Source organism: Lissotriton helveticus, chromosome 1_1 (assembly GCF_964261635.1).
Source record: "Lissotriton helveticus chromosome 1_1, aLisHel1.1, whole genome shotgun sequence".
NCBI classification, from domain to species: Eukaryota; Metazoa; Chordata; class Amphibia; order Caudata; family Salamandridae; genus Lissotriton; species Lissotriton helveticus.
Window position 1 is genome coordinate 805,714,255 of NC_136057.1, and position 23,526 is coordinate 805,737,780.

General features: G+C 42.6%; 1 protein-coding gene across 1 annotated transcript in view; it reads left to right on the top strand.

Annotated features, from left to right (window-relative positions):
- Positions 1 to 23,526, top strand: part of LOC144770857 (uncharacterized) — a 578,425-nt gene that overhangs the window by 71,382 nt on the left and 483,517 nt on the right. Inside the window, exon 2 of the mRNA XM_078655640.1 lies at positions 21,904 to 22,130. Coding sequence (XP_078511766.1) covers positions 21,906 to 22,130 — 225 coding nt within the window. The 5' untranslated portion in view covers positions 21,904 to 21,905. The remainder of the gene's footprint in view (positions 1 to 21,903; positions 22,131 to 23,526) is intronic.

The following is a 23,526-nucleotide window of genomic DNA, read 5'->3' on the forward strand; positions in this document are numbered from 1 at the left end:
AAATGCCCCTCACTAACTACAACCTTGGCCCATTTGACTCTCCTAGAGTTGTTTGCAAGCTCCACTTCGGATGTGGCTTTTTCTATTTCCTGGCTGTCGTAGATGGGAAGATCGAGGACCTGCAAGGATAGCACTAAAGAGTTGTGATCCCTTTCGAGACGTTCATGACCAACCATGTCCTGCAGGAACAACCAAAATGCCATGTTAAGAAATATATAATCAATCCAACTGCTTCTTATACCATTGTTAAAGGTGTGGGCAAAACATAGCCCTTTCAGCTGTAATGCTGACTCAGTCCATTTTTTGATGGGAGGAAGATCAAGGGGAGATATGTCCCATTGTGCATCCTCCTCAGAACTGAGAGCGCCATCTTCATAATCTAGGGGCTCAAAGGTGCAATTAAAGTCCCCCGTGAATATTAGGTTACTAAGTCCCCTGTACTTGTCTAAAAACCCTTCTAGAGATGCAACAGTGCTGGACCCTTTGTGCTCAGGGGAGCCTCTTGTGTAGACACTGATGACCAATAAATATGGAGCCTTCCCCATCCGCAGTCTGATGGGTATGATGTCCCCATTATCGATCTTGACTTCCTCCACTATGTAACATGCTTGTTGTTTAATCCAGATGACGAGTCCCCCTTTGGGTCTGCCCCTTGGTCCCCCAGGGCTGGTTTAAAAAAGTTTAGGAAACCTGGGTGGCAAATTTGTTCTAAAGCCCAAGTTTCCTGAAAAGCCCAAATATCATAATTATCAATGAATGTTGACAATTCAGATGAGGGAATTTTTGAGGAGAGACCAGCAATATTCCAGCACACTAGTGTTAAGTTAGATTTGTTCGGCCTTTGGATGTAAGTACTGGAAACGTCTACAGTGTTCCGCACCATGTCCTTGTCCATAACCACTTGTCTACATCCATCATTAAGAGTTGATAGCCCTGCAAGAAGGGGGGTGGAAAGGTGATCCTCCTTTGCTGAACTAATCCAGCCCACCCCACCTTGGTCGTATTCCTCCATATGTGGGTTCCACCCTCATATCCCGCCCCAATATATAAGTGGTCCCCTATCAAGATTGGTTCTTTGGTGATCAACAGATTTGGATCAAAACCATTCTTGCAAAGTGCCCCCCAAGATCAAATGATCCCATAAACGGTGAGTCAATATCAGAATCGAGTCAATCAATATCAGCTAGGGAAGCAAAAATGCCAAAACGATCGAGTTTGGGGATTAGATAGTTTGATGTTTGATTTAATCCTCTTTTAACTATGGTTGGTTGGCAGAAGAAGTCCAGAGGGAGGATATTAATATCATCCGCCTTTATTTGGCGATTACTGCCCCAATCCAAATTATGTTGCACCAGCCCTGGAGACCCAAAGCCTAATACTGAATACCATTTTGAAGTTAGAAAAGAGGTTGTGTTTAATACCTGTCCTAGCGGTCAGCAGATGTAATGCCCTATTCCTCAACGAAGACCAGTGTTCTTGTGCTGCCGACTGTAGCACTGGAATGTTGCCCAGGACAACTGTGTAGGGTGTTGCATCAGGGGGGAGGTGTAAGGACATATGAGCTGTGAAGTTGCTGGTAAGATTATCTTGCAGGGCCCGACTACGTGGTTCCTCTACAGGTGGAACATAGATAGAATGTGTGCCACTATTGATTGGGTGCTGGGATTGGTTGGTCATGCGTACTGCCGGGACCAGGGGAGGTGGCAGTGTGTAGAGTTGGGGGGTACCCTCGGATGTGTTCTATTCGCCACCTGAGAAGCTATCCCTTCGCACTGACTCACGTTAGAGTTAGTTAGCAGAGCGTTCTAGATAGTCTGCTCTATTTTGGTCAACCTGTCTTCTATTAAGGTCAAATTATCTAAAAGCGGATTCATTAGAGCTAAAAGTTAATTTTCTACCCATGTAATGAGAGCATCCTCAGACGAGCGTGATGGTAGGTCAGTTATTGTAGTGGCAATGGAGGAAGTACCATTATTACTGGTGGAAGTATTGTCATTTAAACTACCTGTGCACCCATTTCCACCCGCTTTACATTTATTCACTCTAGATACCTGCTGAACAGATTTTGCGGGGTCCCGTGATTTTCTTTTCTTGGATGGCGGTTCCCCACCATCGACCTGGCAATTTTTGAGCTTCTTGTATGTACCATGGGGATGTCGGGGGATTGGGCATTGGTTACCATATCTAGGGATGGAAAGTTTGATGATACGGGAGAGGCCTGACTAATCAGAGAAGCTCTGTCGTTGGTAGCGATCCCCTCTAGGGGGGGCTTCGACACGACGTTGATCAGGGGTACTAGGGGTTCCAATGATAGTCTACGTTCAATGAGCTGAATCTCATGAATCAATGCTGATTCAGCCCTAGAGAGGAACGCATCTAATGTCCCTACAACTCCAGAACCCACACCCACCTTCCGCATATTAATTTTAGCAAATGTATGGAGGCGGTAGCAACAATATTTACCAATGTAATGCTTAAAAGACCGATGTTAGAGGGGTGGCCCAGCCCCAGTCTCTAACAGGCTCAAACAGGCCCGCCCTTGGTCCGGGCTACCTCCGGTTGTCGTCCCGCGGGTGGAGAGGAGCGCTTTAAGCGCGGTGACCACGCCTCCTCCTCACTCGCATCAGCTGTGGACTTGCTGGTGCATCCTGGGGGCTGTGGTCCTCACCCAGGGTGTGGATGCGGCAATAGCTTCCCTCCCAGCCAACCTCCGACGTGCAGCAGAAGAAAAAAGAACTCCCAGCAAGGGACCGGCACTGGACACAACATTCACGACCAGGAAGATACTCCACTCCGTGGGGGAAGAGGCAGCGCTTTGAGCGTGGTGACCATGCCACCCCTCACTGGTGGCAGCTGTGGAGTTGCTGGTGCACCCTGGGGGCTGTCATCCTCACCCAGGGGGTGTATGCGGCAATAGCGTCCCTCCCAGCAAACCTCAGACGTGCAGCAGAAGAAATAAGAACTCTCAGCAAGGGACCGGCACTGGACACAACAGTCACAACCAGAAAGATACTGTATATGTAATCTTGCAGTGAGATTGCTGCCAACCATTTGGAAGTTTCTGCTTTTTTAATTTTTTCAAGTCTTCGTAATTTGTCCTGTAGCGTAAGGTCTTTTGCTGTGTTTTCAATTTTCTTATGACCTTTATTAGGTGCTCATGCAAAAAGGCTGAGGGCTGCTGCCCTCCTTTCTGATTCCTCCTCCATATGTTTTATTGTGGGCAATAGGTCAGGTTGTATGTGCCATGTTCCACCACTATGTAGTCTCGGGAAAACGAAAAAGATAAAATGTCTGCGGACTGCGTTTCAATCTGGAGAGTGTCTGGTAATTGCCCTCCCTTCAAAATTTTGAAGTTCCTGTTGCTTCAGTATCTTAATATTAGCCGTGTGCTATTCATCCACACGGTCTCTGTTGTTTTCTATCCAAAGGTCACATGTTTTCGAGTAATTGAAGGCAATTCCAAAGAATGTATTTTCAGATGGTGCCTTGTGTGTATATGTAGTCTGTAACAGTAGAAAACAAGTCCTCAAAGAAACAAACATACTTCCTATTATTCAGTATCCATACTGTTTTCAATTTGTGAGTGCACCAGTAACACGTTCTAAGAGCTACAGTGCTTGTTACTGTTGGAACAGGTTACGTGTATCCGCTGGTAAAGAAATGGCAATAGATCAAATCGGCAGTTGGTATTCAGCAAAGAAGACACTATCTCTGAATCTGCAACACAGGAGTATTATCTTGCCAGTTTATTTCTTTCCTCTGGCCCCCGCCCGCACCACCAGTGTTTCGCCTCCTCGATGCCATGACCGGGCAGGTAGGCGAGAAGGACACGCGTCCTTTGACCCATCTCCCTTCCCCTCCCAGTGTACCCACGCAGCCCAGCGTCGGACGAGATCCAGCATTAGTGAGTCTGGAGTTTGTTTCTAACATCCAAATGGTTTCTTTTGAGTTATTTTGTCGATACTGGAGCCGGGCACCGGAAAGCTCAATTGTCCATTTTTTCTGTCTCTTCCGTTTCTGCTCCTTCCGCTTTCCCACGTCCTGCACAGAGGTTCGTTCAAAGCCGGCGAAGTGAAATGCGTAACCTGGAAATAAACTAACTTTCCGTAATTGCACAACCCTCTGAGTGATCGTTAATTGCAACTTTGTTGATGATATGTAGGTAGTTATAGTTAGGACCACATTTCCATAGAAAGAACATTTTTTGTTTTGCTTATAATGTTGACGTCGTTTGATGAATCTTCATGAAATTTTCCAAACAAATTCCATATTTATATCAGCTCCTATGTTAAAAGTGTGAGGGTGATTTGTCAAGGGGGGGGCCGAGAAAAAAAGGGGTGTCCCAAAACGTGTTTTCTCCATGCAATTTCCATGGAAAACTTTAGACAAGGCTGCAGGTCGAACGGGTGAACGGAATTACCCCAAATTTGGCAGGGAGAATGGTCTTGGTCTAGAAAGCACGCTTCTGTTTATTTGGTGTAAATCCATTCAGTAGTTTTGGAGAAATATCAAAATTTACAGATATCGATATTTGGGATTTCAGCCATCTGATTGACTGAGGCATTACGAGCACAAGCTTGCTGGTTATTGGCTGCGAACGGTTGCAACTAGGAAGTGTTGGCAGCCATTTTGTGTTTCCGTTGAAGCGAGTAAGGGGAAAAAAGGCAAAACAAGTAGGAAAGAGGAGGGTAGGAGCGCTGTGAGCTCTGTGGGGTGGTTAGGTTGTGCTATACAGGGAGTGTGAAGCGAAGTATTTACTGGTGTGAAAATGCTGTTTTGCCCACAGTGAGATGGTGCTGAGGTGATGAAAGCGTGCACCTAAACCGTGAGCTGTGTGCTGTAAACTGATGTGCTCGGGGCACTGTAGCATACTTGCCGCTGTAGCATAGCTGTGCAGGGGGTGTTAGTATGCGTTTAGACTATAGTGGGAGTGGGAAGCAAACTACTCACTGCTACCGGTCTGAAGACTCTGGGATGAAACCGTGAGCCTAAGCCGTGAGCTGATTGCTGTAAAGTGATGTGCTGTGGGCGCTGTAGGATACTGGCCGCTGTAGCATACCTGTGTAAGTAGTGTTAGTATGCGTTTATACTACACAGGGAGTGGGAAGCAAATTACTCACCCCTACTGGTCTGAAGACTCGAATGCAGTGTTTTAGGAAGCAGGAATAAAGAAATAATCGTGAAGAATATAATGCAGAATGTTGCAATGCCACAGAAGAGAAATGGTGAAATCAGGTGTTTCTAAAAATGTGGGTGTGTGTAATAAAGCGATGGAGTCTGCAAGTTATATAAAAAGTGTCTTTATTTAAGTGCCATAAATGGATCCACTGGTGTAAGAGCTAAGGCATCCAGCTGAGGCAAACTCCAACCGCTTCTGCTGTATTGAAACGTAAGCTCCTGCATCAGTGAATTCCACATTACTTGTTACAGTTCCATGTGATATAATTAATACCTATTAGACTTGAATGACTCTAAATTCTATAATGAAAACAAAGGTAGGATACGATTACCACATGTATCTTTTAGGAAAACAAACACACAAAAAAATATTGCAAAATGTAATCATCAAACTTCTTAGGTACCCTGGTACTCCTTTTTTTGTAACACAAAATTATCAACAGTAGAACAGTCAGAAATGTCATCTACAGAAGATTCAATCTGGTGCGTGTCACAATTGGTAATAGTTCTACCCACATCAAAACTCTGAGGAAGAACACAAACTTTGCGCTTGTCAGAAGCACATTCGGTACCCTTCTCGTCAAATCATACATTATTGTCTTCAGCTCTTTCAAAAAAACATTCTTGTGCAAAGAGCTAAGGCATCGAGCTGAGGCAAACTCCAACCGCTTCTGCTGTATTCAAACCAAAGCTTCTGCATCAGTGAATTCCACATTGCATGTTACAGTTCCATGTGACATAAACAATAGCTATTAGACATGAATGACTAAATTCTATAATGAAAATAAAGGTAGGATACGATTACCACATGTATCTTTTAGGAAAACAAACACAAAAAAAATATTGCAAAATGTAATCATCAAACTTCTTAGGTACCCTGGTACTCCTTTTTTTGTAACACAAAATTATCAACAGTAGAACAGTCAGAAATGTCTTCTACAGAAGTTTAATCTGGTGCATGTCAGAATTGGTAATAGTTCTACCCACATCAAAACTCTGAGGAAGAACACAAACTTTGCGCTTGTCAGAAGCACATTCGGTACCCTTCTTGTCAAATCATACATTATTGTCTTCAGCTCTTTCAAAAAAACATTCTTGTGCAAAGAGCTAAGGCATCGAGCTGAGGCAAACTCCAACCGCTTCTGCTGTATTCAAACCAAAGCTCCTGCATCAGTGAATTCCACATTGCATGTTACAGTTCCATGTGACATAAACAATAGCTATTAGACATGAATGACTAAATTCTATAATGAAAATAAAGGTAGGATACGATTACCACACCGTGCCAAACAGTTCCTAAAAAATGTTGAGTTTTATGATCTTGATCGCCAGCTCCTGAGCAGAAGCTGAGGATGAGTTAATTTGTGTGAAAGGTCTTCGTGGATAACAGGCAGGCAGAGAGACGTGTGCACAAAGAATAGACATGGTTTCAAAATGTATGTCGGGTTTAGGCTAATTTAGCAAGTAAATAGCATATTTGCATAGGCCATACATCACCTATCCCTGGTTAGGCTGGAGACGTAAGGGGCAATAATGAAAACAGAGTTCAAATGCCTGAGCATACTTAGAAATTTATTATATTTTATGCAAATAGTTCAATTGAAGTGTATTAAAAAATGTATAGGAAAAAGTAAAAACAGTTGGAAAAAATCAATCCAAGAATAATGTGAATTTCTTACAAGTCTTGGAGAAGTTCTTCAGTGGCTTGAGATGCGTAATATTCCAAGAGGTCATTGTTGCCATCCTGTGAGAAAAGCGAAGCAATCCAAAGCATATCCTCGAAGGGACAGTAATGTTCCTCGAATGTTGGAGCGGCAATTTGAATTGGTAGGCAATCTGCGATGTTGTCAAAGGTCGCACGTTGCAGGGGATCTTTCGCAGCTGCGCAGGAATCCCATTCCACCACGATACCTTTTTGCGTTGCATCCGCCATTTCTCCACTGCCCGAACAATCAAGTTCATGGTTTTCAAGATACTTCATTACCTGCTGGATATCGGGAGCGATTGTTGGGATGTTGGCAAGGCATAGATCCATTCCACAGTCGAATGGGCAAGTTTTGCAATAAAAAGATGGTTCCACGCAGATTGCCTATGTGTAAATAAATGTCATGTTGTAGCTGGCTCCGATAATAGATAGAGGCAGGCAGCTGAAAAGTTGTTCCATTTTTTCACAGTATTAATGTAGCTTCGCGTAGAGGCGTATTCTGTTGGACATGCTTGTTACCACAGGGAGCGCAGACATTTTTTACAAGCAAAAATAGTAATAGGATGGCCGCAAAGAGAGCGAGAATTATGGGCACTGTTCATGTTATTCCAGAGATAATCGAATTAATGAAGTCTGGTATTATACCAAAAACAGTTTGAAAGCCTGTGACAAGGCTGGAGTAGACCAGGTTAAAAAAGTGTGCCAGACCTTGAGTGTGCGATGTGTTGAAAATTGTGTAACAATTCACAAAGTGTAATGGGATGTTTGTATTTAAAAGGGACTGTATTCTACTTGAAGTTCGTGCTATCTGCAGTCGATAAATTTCTTTTGCAGAAGTGAGGGACACTTCTGTTCTGAACAAAGGCGCCTTCAGTTTGCTCAGTTTAATGAAATCTGTTTTCAAAGTAGGTATTAAAGGCCAAGTTGAAGTTTGGGAGTTGCTTGTGTGGGTGGGAATAGACATTGCCACAGGAAGTTACTCGGTTTCAAACAGTAATGACATACGGTATGCCAGCTCACATTCTGTAGGAGTGCATGTTATGAAGAAGCAGATAACTGCCGTTAAAAAGCTGTGTGAATGTTGGTTTTATTGTGGGAGTTGGCGTGCTTTTAAGAAAGCACGCAAGATTGGGGGCTGTAATTTTAGAAGCGTTGTGCAGTTGGGCATTCTTGCATAGTAATGAATGACTGCCATTGTGGTCGCACTTTTCACCTTTGAGAAAAACTTCTGTATCCTCTTTAAGACAGCGATGTAAATGGGAGAAACCACTGCTCGTGAATAAATGCGATACCTTATATAATCACATACAACATGACAAACAACATGTGCACCGAGCAGACACAACGGCACTACGTACTGTGGGAACCGTGGCTAGCCATGTACACAAACCAAACATGGCATGGCACACAATGCAGAATGCGGGGAGAGATGGGAGCAAAGTATGTGCGAAGGTGGCAAGTGATTCTCGATTATAAAATTATACAATGCAAAATGTTGAGGGGATGTGCCGGACAGACTTGAGTATGCAAAGCACAGACATGTACATGTCAACATACACTGATGGTCTACTGAGTGAAGTGGACAGTGGACGCAACCATGATAGTACAATCAGTAGGGAAGATTATGAAAACATAGCGCATACGTGCCCCTCCCCCCCCCTAAATCTTTAGCGTAGTGGGTAGGCTCGGCGTACGTACGGCCAGCGTAGGGGTATGAATAAAAGGCATGTTTCCCTGGGTGTGGTTCTGTTCCGGAATGGCGAACGTGTCTGCCGTGAGCGAAGGTGGCTGCGTGAATGATGCTCTCAGCCTGCTGGTACTCAGAAACCATCATGGTCGCTGCGACTCATATATGCCATACAGTTCACCTTTCTACACCGCCGTATGTGATAGAGGGCCCACTACATGCCTGCAGAAGCTCCTGGGCCGAGGTCTGCGAGCTCGGAAGGCTCCTGAGATCAACGCTGGCTACCGCGACACAGGCACACAGCGCCCAGCCTGAGGCCCAGCACCGTGGAGTGCTATGTATACTACTAACACAGTAGTCAAACAAGTACCAACAGTGGAACGGTGTCTTGATCCCACAATGGACGATGTTAGAACTGCATCCGAGAGTGGAGATGAAGGTACTCCCTTCGACCAGGTGCAACCAACTCTCGGTCCCAACAGTGGAACGGTGTCTTGATCCCACAATGGACGATGTCCGATATTACCTATGCTTGGTTTTCATAGAAGTCCCTCTGTTGAGATGCATCACACTCTGTGCTTCCGTAGTTAACTGCTGCACATGATTATTGGGCTTGGCCGACTGCAGTGGCTGGACTACACCGGGGTACAGCAGGTCTGAACAGTGAAACGGGGTCTTGATTCTATGATTGAGGATGTCAGCAGTTAAAGTCTGTGATGATTTCTGTGTACCCCCTCCGATCAGGTGCAACCAACTCTGTGCTTTCGAACCCAATGGCACGTGGCTGTGAGGCGTTAATGACCACTGCCTCTGGCCTACACTGCGGTCAGCAGGGCTCACAATTCAGATCGAGTGGTGATTGTTTAATTACAGAATCCAGTAGTCAAGTAACTACAACAGTTATTGAAATATACACAATATCCTTTTAGTATACTTGCTTTAAGAACTTTTTTTAGATGGCTTATTGGTTTAGTACAATGACCAAATTCTTCTTGGTAGTGGAAAAGAACACTGAATAACAGTCTACACTGTGGATAGCAGAGATCGCAATTCAAATTGTTTTGATTTATTTATTGCAGAGTTTTCTGTAATTTATGTTGTATTTTGTGGCGAGGAAGTGAGAAAAAGTATTCATGGATGTCTGTGTGACTACTGCCCTCAATTTACACTGCAGACAGCAGTGTTCACAATTCAGATCGAGTCGCTATTGTAGATGACGCAGTCCTGTAGGTAAAAGACATTGCTCCAATCCGCTTGGTCCGTACCACGCATACGCATCATCACAGGCTCCGCACACGCTTTTTGTTGCTTCGTGTATTACAAACTGTGGGTGCAGGCCCTTGCTGACCGCTCTCTCTGGCCTACACTGCAGACTGCAGTTTTCACAATTCAGATTGAGTCGCTATTGCAGATGATGCAGTGCTGATAGCAACAGACATTGCTCCTAGTACGGCCCGCCCGCAGCACGCATCATCGCTGGCTGTGCACATGCTGAATGCTTTTGATGTGGCTATCTGAGTGCACTAGAACTGAGGGACCCTTTATGAAACAATCTTTTTCTGTATTATTTCAAATCTATTGCCTGTGTCTCAGTATACCACAAGTTGTGGTTCTTTTACGATATAATTTTTTCTGTATTATTTCACATCTACTGTCCCTACCTTACTGCAGCACAACCTATTGACCCTTTTATTATTGAATCTCTGTGTGTTTTCCAATGATTACTGTTGTAGTTGATGCTAGCAGCAACCATTCCCTGAGGGCTGATTTACACTCACCCCACACGCATCAGCACAGATATCACTGGATATGTGACCCTGGTAATAAAAAGGAGTCGAGCGTACGTGTGTTCATTATCTATGTATGATACTGCTCCTTGGCCGTACCACATTACATGTGCTGTGGCCAGCATATGAAACCATGTTACCTCTGGCAGTGGGAAAAACTTCGGTTATGTAACTTTTAGGTGCATGGATATCACAATTGGAAGGCTACTTTACAGACCATGAATATTGATGAAGATGATGGTTGCATGTTTTGTGTAGTGTAAGATATGTGTATATAGCAAAAGGTTTTGAAAAAACTCTCTAAGCAGAAGAGGTGTGTCTCATCAAATGCTGTAGAGAGAATGACTAAAATGGGTGGCGTTCTCCAACTGCTACAATGGGAAATGTTATGAACTAATCAAATGCTTTTCTTTAAGGTCACATGGAAATCGTGCACCCAGCGTGCAAGGAGACCGCACCTGACGTTATTTTGAGAACATATATTTAATATAAAATAAGTTTATTACAGTTAGAAATATATAAATGTTTAAAATATTTTAGATTATCGCTTACTCTCATATACACTTTAAAAGTATTTAGATATAGTTTTGAGACATAAAAAAAAGAGTGAATGGTGGACCCGGCGCGACACCATTCGTCTATGACGTAACACAGGGCCTGGCAGCGTGCACTCGTCGCACACGCAACGCACAGCGGGCTCGACCCCATACGTATATGTTGTTACGCGGGACACGGTGCCATGAACCCGTCGGATACGAAATGCGCATCATTTACAAATTTAGTAATATGGCGGATAGGATTCGCATGCTGATGGAGCTTGGTACACTACCGGTACGGGACTCTAGTTTTCTCAACAACAAAAAAAAATGATATACATATTTTTTGGGAAGATATGAAACATTACATAATTTTTAAAGTACAAAAAAGGATAGTAAAGTTCCAAAATATTATTTAAAAAAATAGAAAAAATATAGGTTTTATAAATATTAAAATATGAAATTACCATTTAAAAAACTTCTGAAATTCACTGAAAAAACCATAGGTTTTACAGGCGTTATAGCTAGGAATTAGCATTTAAAAAACCTTTGAAATTCACTAAAAAACCTTAGGTTTCAGGGACGTTATAGTTAGACATTTGACTCATATAAAACCAGAGAAATTCGCCCGTTATAGTTAGTTGAGCTAACTATAAATTGCGCGCCTGCAATGCACTGCTGACGTCACATATTACATCACTCATGACATGGTCAGTGACATCACTGATGACATCTCAAATGACATCACTGATGACATCACTGATGACATTATCCACGTGATATTCTGATGCACATACTGATGCCCTAATATAAACTTTGATACACCCACTCTAAAATACAGACTACTATTTTTGAAAATACACACAACAATGCCAGATAATACATACCACCACTATATCCAGTCAGTTATACATGCAGTTACTCATCAATACAGTACTATAATATGCACTCATACACCTATACATACAGTCACACTCCGCCACTCATCCATAGAGTTATTCACACACCTAGTCAGTCATGCAAAGAATCAATCACATACCCATTTACTCATGTATACAGTTACACACACCAACTCAGGTATTTATACACACATAACATCACTTATTTATGCAGATACTAACAGATACTTAATGTCTTATACTATCACTGATAGAAGCAGACACTCATTTATACACCCACTCTTCAAATAACTTACTCTTACGTATAGTCATTTATATACTCCAACACTCACATATACTGCCTTAAAACAAATGTAGTTACTCACACATATACCACTGAGACATTCATTTACTCACAAACACACCCATACACACACTACCTCACCCATACAGCCCTTCAGGATGCACTTTTGAATCCATACAACCAGTGAATCACCCACTCAGACATCTATGCACAGGTTCACACCCCCCACCCACCCACACAGACACTCAGGCACCCATACAGATACTCAGACAACAAATCAAGAACCCATATAGACACTCATGTAGCTACTCACCAACCCATGCAGCTGCTTACAAACCAACTGAGAGACTAATACAGACTTTCACACAGTTTAGTCACTAACCGATGCATTCAGTAAAACACGTTCAATTACTCACTTATACAGTCAGTCACACACCTACTAAATAATCAGGCACTTGTAAATCCACTCATTCTTCAATACACCTTGGCATAGATATATGTGAAAAATATTTCAACTTTACAGAAACACACATTCACTGGATGATGTCATCAGTGATGTCATCAGTGTTTTCACTGACCATGCCATGAGTGATGTAATATGTGACATCATCAGCAGTGCATTGCGGGCGTGCAAGTGATAGTTAGCTTAACTAACTATAATGCACGAATTTCTCTAAATGACAAAGGATCAAGTGGGCCAGCAGCCCTTGACCCTGGGGGATGAAAAAATAGTGGGTGTTTGTAATAAAATGACTATTGAAAAATCCCCCAGGAGACTAGTAAGGCGATTATCAATGAATTTGCACCCTATATTCCCTTTAAATAGTGTGGGAGAGGGATTAGATCTGGGTACTAACATTAATTATGAGGAGACAACTACTGAAATAACTAATGAAAGAATTTGTGAGAGTTGTTATATGCACGGAGTAGCACAGATAAGTGCATATTCTCCCCTTCTGGTGTATGAAAACGCCTGCGACTTAATAGAAGGCGACCCCCTAAACAGTAGTGCCCTGTATGATAGCGTTAAGGCTACACAAGCAGTAGAAGATGTTAATATAAGCTTGACCAATAACATAACCGACAAGGGTGCTGAACCAAGTATTAAAGTAAGGTCCTGGAATATAGCAGGTATAAAAAAAACCTGAGTGACCCAACTTGGCAGGAATATATTGACAACTGCGAAATTATATTATTCCAAGAAACTTGGGCAGTTGAAAACCATTACAAAGTTGGATATAGATCATTCGGTGTATCTGCAACTACTGTAAACAAAGGAAGACCATCAGGAGGCTTGGCAATATGGAGTAAAATCACGCTGGGAATCAATTTTGAGCAGATTGAGTCTAACAGCCCAGATATCCAAGGAGTGAGGTTCACAGGGCTCGACAAAAGAAAAGTCTGTATTTTAAATGTTTACAGCAGACCTCTGGCAGCCAATAAAGGGTCAAAAGTCATTGAGCAACTAGATAACATTATCTCTATGCTCGACCAGAAAACCTTGATAATTATTGGGGGGACTTTAACCGCAAATTCTAACCGATAACAGGCCTGGAAAACATTTTTCAACCAGAGGACAATGCCATTAACATCCCAGGAATCGAGACCAGCCCTGCAGTGCTTTGCTCAATGGCGGCAGCACAACTGCTGCGACTGACCGCTGCGCATGGTTTACGTGCCTGCAATGGGCGCTTGCCATCAGATAGCCTTAGTCAGCCAACATTTAAGCGGGGCAGCTGTAACAGTCATAAAGATTATGTAATGGTTTCAATTTCACTTTGGCCGATGGTAAGAGACCTTGTAGTAGAGAATCGAATCGAGAGTGACCACTATCCACTCAGTTTGACGCTTAGTGTGTCATTATTTAGTCGGCGGCTCAAGGAAAGAGACTCCCTTCGTCATACCGATATTGACCCGTTGATTTCTAATAATCGTAGATCTCTAAAATGGCCAGTAGTGTTGGGGAATGACATCACTGTCAAAAATATTTATGATCTGTATGTAGATTTAATCTCCCCGTATATTAATACCTAAGTACAGGAGATCCCCATTATGCGGATCCATGTGAACATGTCCTTAGGACTTGGTGAAATACTAACTAAAATCAACAAGCCACTAACAAACGGCTAGAGAAATGTAGATAAGGGCGATATAAGGTATGACAAAGGCTGCCGCAAATCTAAAAAAGAACTTATAGCGGCCGCCAAAACGAACGATGTATTAGCATTAAGGGAAAAAAGGAAGTACTAGAAGGGTATAATTACCGCGGCAAAGAAATGCTGGGATGAAAACATTTGGTCTGACCTTCTGGAAGCATGTAAGGTAAAAGATCAGGGACCTTTCTGGGGCCTGATTGTTAGAGGCTCCAGAGGTGGAACTCCGAGTAGGGATATGTTTCTGGAAGCCAATACTTGGGTTTCACATTTTTCAGATTTATATTCACCCGCCAACAATGAGCTTATTTTTGTTAATGATGACTTAGGACCAAATTTGACTGCGACACCCCTGTCGTTTAGTATGGCAGAAACTATTGACGCTATTAAAGCGATAAAACCAGGAAAGGCCCCTGGACCGGATAGGATCCCTGGGGATCTATGGAAGCACGAAAATATGATATGGGCCGCATATATTAATTGCCTTTGCAATAATATTGCTAAGGGTGCCCCTATCCCTGATTCCTGGCGGGGCGCCGAGATGGTAACGATTTTTAAAAAGGGGGATCGCATGAATCCGGCCCATTATAGACCCATTAGTCTTATTGATGTCCTTCAGAAGGTATTTGCGAGACAAGTTTTAAGTAGGCTGAGTACCTGGATGGGGGAAACTAGTACCCTAACCAAGTACCAAGCAGGTTTTAGAGAGAAAATGAGCACAATTGACCAGGTGTTTAGATTTTTATGTATCATCTGGAAGTACATTAAAATAAAGAGGGCACACCTGTACGTGGCTTTTGTTGACCTCAGGGCGGCCTTCGATCTTGTCCCCAGTAACGCACTGTGGTCAAGATTGAGGGACTTGGGTGTTCCTGGGGAAATTTTGGGACAGATCGTCAGGTTGCATGAGGCCAACTACGCCAGGGTGAGATGGGGCCCCAATGGAGAATTGACTGAGCGTATCAATATAAAGAGAGGTGTCAGGCAAGGGTGTGTGCTGGCACCTACACTGTTTTTGCTGTATGTAAATGACATACCGGACATCCTCTTGGGCTGCAAGCATGACTCTCCCAAGTTGGGTGGGGATTATGTGCACTGTTATTCGCAGATGATACCATTTTAATATCACAGACACCCAGAGGTCTACAAAATGTATTGGATACCTTCTGGTCCTAGTGCAGGAATAAAGGATTAGAGATTAACTCATCCAAATCTAAGTATATGGCGGTTAATCCTCATAGGAGTCTTAGAAAAATACTGACGGTCAATACTGAAAAGATTGAATATGTGCTAAATTATATTTATTTGGGCATTACCTTAGACATTAAACTTGATTGGAAAACCCAAATTGACAAAAGTAAAATGATCCTCACCCAGAACCTGGTTCCAATAGCAAGACAACATAAGAGCAGTTATTCTAAAGCCGTTTCCCCAGCATTAGAGTTGTACAAATACAAAGCCCAAGCTGCTTCACTATATGGAGCAGAATTATGGGGCTATGGCGCCAAACATGCCTTCACCACACAAGAGAACATCTTCTTTAGGAAAATATTAGCAATCCCACTGCGTACACCCCTACTTCCCCTGACAATGGATCTGGATATTCATCGTACTGATGACCACGCGGCCCTGCGTCCACTGTTGTACTGGATCCGCGTGTGGTCAACAGAAGAACTGGTGGATTACAGAGAAGCCCTAAAGGAAATTATGAAAATAAAAAATTTAACAAAGCTGGTATGGCTGAACCATATTGAGGACTTGCTTGCCAAGCTAGGGCTAAGCCATTACTGGACAGATCCTGAGTGTCTTACTTTGAGCTGCAAGAAGCTGTTGAAAGAAAAATAGTGGGGGTTTGTCGCAAACTCAAAGTTACATAATCCGGACTTGGGGACTTTATCTCTCAAGTTTCTTGGCATGAAGACAGAGAGTAGATTTGAGCCATTCATGGATGAGATCCTACCAGCTCTGGCAAGATCGCTGTATCTAAAATTCCGCTAAGGCGTATTGCAAATCAAAGTAAACACCGCAAGATGGACGTGTAATGAGGGTAATGCAGGGAAGGATGACCTAGCCAGATGCGAATTGTGTTGTATTGATGCTAAAGAGGATGAAGCGCATGTACTATTCTTCTGTTCTGCTTACATACATCTAAGGAAAAAATGGATAAAACCTATCTGCCGTCTCTTGGGTTTCAGGCGTTTTAGTGAGGCGGAAAGAATCCTTAGAACCGAAACAACCCAATTAATTGTCTTTAGCGTAAGCAGGTATTTGTTTTCTGTGGAGATTGTGCGAAGGAGACTAGGCCTTAAGCTCTAATGACATTCGGCCAGATTTGTACTTGAATTAATATGACAGCTGGATTTCGGGTGTGATATCATGAGCTGTGTCGGTACTTCTTATAATTTTTAACTATTTAGTTTTTTTTCTTTTTTCTTTTTGCTTTATTTGGAAAAATGAAATAATATTGGTCATAATCAGTATGTCGTAATGCAATATGTCTGCAATGTTATGATTTTATCATTTTTAATGAAATATTTGTAGACTTAAAAAATTTATTTATCGTTTTAAAATCGTAAATGCATCTGATTGGTCCTCAACTCGCACAATGAATTCTGGGAAAATGGGCGCAGAAATGTATATTGTACTTTGTTTTTATATGTGTTTGTACATCTTTTATGGTTATTTAACCGAAATAAAGATTTTTGAATACTGAATAACTAAGGTTGTAGCCAAAATAATAGTACTTTTCTCCAGTGGCAAACTATTTACCACCAGCACATCTATAGTTTCTACAAGGCTCAGAATTTTCATATGGACACATAATTCTCTTTGCTACATATGTGAGTGATGAATGCCCTTGGACGATGTAGAAAAGCCAAACATAATTTGTTACTTAATGAGGTCTCCTGCAGGACTGTCACTAAACCCTACAACCTATTGTTATTCGGCCAGATATTAATATAAAATATTAATAAATTCACCATTTTGCTCCATATTTTCAGGGCCCTTCTCAGGTGGGTGGGGGGCACTGCAGCTGGCACAATCCATTGCCGCTGCCTCTGACAGTACCTACGCAACTTCTAACCATCACACTCCTACAAGTGTGACATTTCAGACTCTTCCAGTCACCCTAAGCTATAACAATGGCTTAAGTGGCAGGTATTACCATTTTTATTGTATAATGAATTATAAAACAACTATTGTGCTCATTTCGAAATTAAACAGACCGTGCCACCATGTGGGGGACTGTCATAAGTTGTGGTGGTGATAATTAACTGCTGTTGCACCTGAAACCACCAGCTCAAATTAAGCACTGCTTTTCAAAGACCATGTGGCTATTTAATACTGAGCCACCCTCAATGCGATGCAGGTATTACTAGTTTCACAGATCACAAACTATATATCCATAGTTCATGCTGTTGGGGGAGGAAGGTAAGCCAGCTGTCAGCCACCTGGTTTTCTGCTTCTTTGGCAAAGAAAAATTCCAACCTATTTAAGAGAAAATCACCAATGACAAATAACTGTTGGTGGCACTCAATTTAGATTGCGCCTTGAATAGCTTCTTATGGGCCCGGCAGCATATCTAAAAATGGTTGCAATCCTTGCCGTACTTAAGTATTAGAGAATGCTGGTGTAAAATTCACACATAGAAAATTATTGTCATAGGTTACTTGAGTTCTTGCTTCCCAGTTTCAGGTTTTCAGAGACATTAAATGGGTAAATATTTTAGGGATGCTTGAGACCTGCGGATGTAACAAAGTAGTACTGGAGATTCCCACTGGCCTTGGTATTGCCAGTCGACATTCTTCAATGAGGCTAGGATAAAGGTTCTGGGTGTGGTAAATCCATCAGAAAATATTCAGTATTCTGGCCATAAACCTCCTTGTGTACTCTCAACCAGTAGATTGAGTGTGTTTGAATTAATGCTTATTGCTTTACAGTGGGTGTGTGATAGAAACAGCATATTCAGCCAATGGTGGGTGGAACAAATGGATTGCTACTCTAGTGAAAGCACTGTTTATAGCCGTCTAGGCTGATACACGCTAGACGTCTTTGGGGGATGTTTATTCTCATTTCACTTCATTAGAACATCTAAGTTGGGGTAGTGTTTTGTATTCTAATTTTTTGATCTGTAAATTCACAAAGTATATTTATTTATATTTTTTTGTTGAGCATATGACTTTAGAAGGGTCTTGATACAACTGAGCTGCTGATTTCCTGTCATTGGTGAATGTAATGAACCATTCTACCCCTGAGCTAAAATAGAAATGAGAAGAAACGCATGAGATATCTTCAAGTGATTTACTTATTGTTCTTGTGCACAATAGCAAAGTAGCCAACATGTGAAATATCTTTTCTTACTGTTTAATGAACAAAATAGGATTGTTGTAAAGATACATGTTTCAGAAGGTACCAGACTTTCAGATGTCCACGAGGGAAGCTTAAGGTGTGTGTTCCCAAATGATCTAAAAGATTTGCATAATCTTTATTTTTACTTTATTTATTTTAAAGGTTATATATAGCACTAGCAAGACCCGGATGTATCAGAGCGCTTTACATGAGCATCAGATCATAATTACAGGTTACATTGTTACAAAGGTTACACAGTTATTAGAACATGGCAACATAGTTACTTGTAAAGTAGAGATAAACAATAAGCACAAATACGTAAGGGGAAATGCAGGCAAGGGCAAAGATTCAGGGGAGGGGGAAGGAGCTGGGGAAGTAGACAGGTAATGAAGGCGGGAAAGAGGAGGTAGGGTGAAGGACACTGCATGGAAAGAGGAGGGGAAGGGCGACGGGGACACAAACCGGTAGACGAGTCAAAGCAACATCCAAAGTCCAGAAAGCTGTGATCCCAGGGGAAGTGGTATCACTTCCCTATCTCAGTTGCAGGAGACTCCCTTTACACATTAGACTCTCTCAGAGGGGTCTCTGAGACTCCAAGACCTACATACGGAATCTTTCCCCAAAAAGGGGAGAGGGAGTGCTTTGACAAGGGGTGCCATTCCATACCTCAGCTGTGAGTGGCTCCCTTGGGGCAGTAGACTCTCTCAGCTGGATCGTTGAGACTCCAGAGTATAAATATTGGATCTTTCCCCAACAAGGGGAGAAGGAGTACTTAGTCAAAGGGCACAAAGGACAGGGGGCTAGGCAGACTAGCAAGCAAGATGAGAGATTCAGGGGAGAGGGGATAGGAGCTAGGAGCTAGGGAGGTACACAAAGAGAGATAGAGTACTAAATGGGTACAAATGTAATTAATGAGTTATTACATAGCGCTGGCTAGACCCGAAGGAATCAGAGCGCCTTACATGAGGAACAATAATGTTGCAATTTACATCAGTTAAAAGTTACATAAGTATCAAGAAAAGCATTTAAAGAACAAAGGGGACAAGGTGAATGGAGATAGGAAGGGTAAGGGGATGGGGTAAAGGGATAGGAGGAAGATAGGACGTAGAGACAAGGGGAAAATCTGCCTAAGGTCCAGCTGGTTTGGTGACGGCAGGGGGGGAGTCCACAACCCATCTCCTCTTTAGCTATATGGTAGCTCCACCGGGCATCAGCCAAATCGCTTGGTCTCCACAGTCTGGGGTAAGTTCCGCAAGTTCCAAGTCCTGATGTGTAGGCAGGTCTGGTCAATGTCCAATTGTTGTCCCAGGGAAGTAAAACAACGTGTAGGGGGCCACTATGGAAGACATCTTGGGGTCAGGCAGGGGACTGTACTGCACACTGGTATACTGGTGGCCATCCTAAGGTCAGGCATCTGGCAGTTAAAGACAATATCCAGGACAACGGCCGCCAGAGAATAACAAATCCAGCGTGCACACACCATTACACGCACAGACATGCACAAGCACACACAAATGTGAGCAAACACTCTCATATGCGCACTGACGCACACACAAAAGCACATAGATAGAAAACATCCAAGAACACAAGCACACATAAAATCCCTTGCACTAGTACAAAAAAAAACAAATACATGCACACGCAAACATCGTCACGATAGAGCACGGCTTGTCACCCGCTAGGGTATCAATGCACGTGTTGCAGGTCTCAGTCGAATAGCCAGGTCTTGAGTACCTACCTGAAGTTGGTCCAAAACGATGTGGTGCGGAGTTGGAGGGGGAGGGTGTTCTATGATTTTGCTGCAAGAAGTGAGAAGGATCGTCCTACGGCGCTTTAGCAGCGCTTGCGAGGTATCTGCGTGAGGTGTGTGGAGCTAAGGTTCCTGAGGGGCAGGTGGAAGTGCAGGCGGTGGTTCATGTAGGTAGGTCCTTCGTCGTGGAGGGCTTTGTAGGCGTGGGTCAGGAACTTGAAAGGGCATCTCTTCTGGACCAAGAACAAGTGGAGGTCTTTCAGGTGTTGGTTGATGTGTATTCTCTTAGGCAGGTAGAGTATCCGTCTGACGGCTGTGCTCTGTATCGTCTTTGCATTAGTTGGGTGGTGGTGCCTGCATAGAATGCGTTGCCATAGTCCAGTGGGCTGACGATGAGGGTCTGCGTTACCGTCTTCCTGGTGCTGATGGGGAGCCACATGAAGATTTTGCTGAGAGTGTGGAAACAGGCTGAGGAGACAGCATTGACCTGATATTTCATGGAGAGTTCGCTGTCGAGGATGATACAGAGGTTGCAGTCATGGTGTTTTGGTGAGGGGGTGGGTCTGAGTTCCGATGGGCACCAGGAGTCATTCCAGAGGACGGTGTGCCCTGCAAAGAAGACATCAATGTAACTTCACTTCTTTGAGGCATGCTGCACTTACAGAGATATGTGCAATCTTTACAGGTTATTATTCACATCTATCACATCCCTTGAAGCATAGGCATTGTTGACACGAAGACCTGGGTCCCATAGATGAAGGTGACCAGACATAAATTCGTATGACTCCATGACGGAAGACAAATTGGTGTCAAATTTAGGCTAATACAGTGCAGATGGCTCCTGAGAGTCCTTGGTGGTTTATGTTCCTGAGGTTATGTAGGTTGAATAACAGCTTCTTAACTGGTGGAATGTGGTTTGGGCTGGACCAAGATAATGTTCAAAAACAACTTGGCCCTGTCAGCTGATCAGGAATTATGCAACCAAGATTGCTTGTAATTTTCAAGTATTCTGGAAGCAGAAACACATTATTCCATAAAGGAATCAAAAGTTAAGCGATGATGGAAAATATGGTGTTTTTTTGTTCTCAAACTGCTTATAACCCAAAGAATGATAGAATGGTGGCAGGGTGACATATGGCACATCCCTCAGAATGGGCTATCTGACATGCAAGGTCATCTAATAATACCTAGTAAACCATAGCTTTTCTATGCACTTTGTAAACATTTGGGCCCATTCATTGGGCCTTTGTAACAAAGAGTTATAGGATAGTAATGGAATGACCTTTAAGTGAAGAGGACCGCTTCATCCTATCATGAAACAATAAGTGAACCAATGACCACCCTGCTGCAGAACCTATTACAGCACGGAACATCCAACTGAATGCAATTCTTTACCTGTGGAGCTATCCTATACCATGAACATTTCACTCTCATGCAAACCTTTGTCTGCCAAAACCATGGTATAAGACTTCTACAACTTTGTTCTGTGACTGTAGGATTGTGTTGTTCATATTGAAATGTTTTGAAAACTCAATGAAGGTAAGAAAAAAAAATCTATTTTCTTTTTTTAACCAGAAATGGGAAGTGGAGCCTCCAACAATATTTTAAACGTGGTTCCCATTGATAACCAGAATACTAGCAGCATCAATACCTCCAATCACTCAAAGGGCAATTCACCATCAAAGAGCCTCAGAGACACTTCACCACGACACCCAGTTCTGCCAGCTGGACTCTCAGGCGATGAAGCAGATGATGAAATTGAGCATCTACTACAAGAGACCAGGAGAAAATTTGATGACAAAGTAAGTTGGAAACCTAAAATTATAATTGCTGTGTTCTTGTACATATCTGTTTATTCAATCTGGACAATTAGCAAGATTCCGAATAGACCCTCATGCATCAAGAAGGCTCTCTTGAAAACAACGGTTCATATGGACAATGCAATAGTAAATAATATTTTTGTAGGCACAATGGCAAAATAAACACAGATATAGAATGCCAAGAGAGAACCTTAATACCACCAATAATAAACACAACCAAACACGTATTTTGTAACAAAAATAATGAGTGTATTCTACATCATATAAACTGTGCTCAGTGTCCTAAGTGAAGAAATAACCAACAAAATAAATTTCATAAATTGAGGTTTCTTTAAACATAACAACGATCATAAATTATTGAATGATACATTTCAAGTGCCTTCTTTCAACCAGGTAGGCTGAAGAATGGTTCTTTTTTAATCTTATTTGACGGCGTTTTGATCCCTGACATACAAAGATATAAGGGGCACCTGAAATAAATAATGGTAGCTCACTCAATAGGAGTCATTAAAAATACCTTTAAAAATACATTTTTAACAAGATAAAGTAGGGTGTGAGGCATACCTGATTACTGATTAAAAAATGAAAAACCAATTACTAGGGTTGGTGATGTGCATACCAAATAAGTGAAAAGAGAGTATAAACTCACATAGGAAAGCTGGGTACTGAAAAAAGGGGAATCAGGTGATTAATACCAACTATGGCCAATCAAAAAATTATACATAGCTGGGGATAAACATCTCAGGAACTTACCCTAGAAAAGGAAGAAGGTTTCCACAACAACTAGGGCGTGGTATCAGAAACGTTTTGCACCAAGGCATGAAGAGATGGTTCCTTTATTGCTAACCACATGGATACGTGCTAGGTGGAGACGGGATAGCTGTGAAAAAATGAAGTGGTTACCTTTATGGAATGAGAGTGACTGGGGGGCGTGGCTTGCGCGCCACTGCAGCATGGCGTGTCGCGCTTGAGCTCCGAGGCGAGAGTGTCCCCTCGGATTATTTCCTCCGCTTCCTGACTGCCCCTTCACGAACAAACGGCATTCTTCTGTGGCGGAACATGCAGGGAGTTGTTTGAAGGCATTTTCGGCGACTTCTGCCAACAGCTGAATGTCTTTTCTGTCAGGCTCCTGTGACGCTCGATTCCTTCGCGGGTGGCCGCCATTTTCCCGCTTCTGACGGAGCTGACATTTCTCTTCAGGAGTGCCGCCTTGGATACAATATTGCCGGCTATGGTGGATATCCAGGTTATTTTTTTCTACGGTGCCTGCAGTTGGTAACATTTCTTTCTTTTTTCTGCTATTTTTTGCTGCTTGGCTGGATATTATGTTGCATTCGCTCTGATTTTCTCAGTTCAGCTGTCTCTTGCTGGTGTTCCT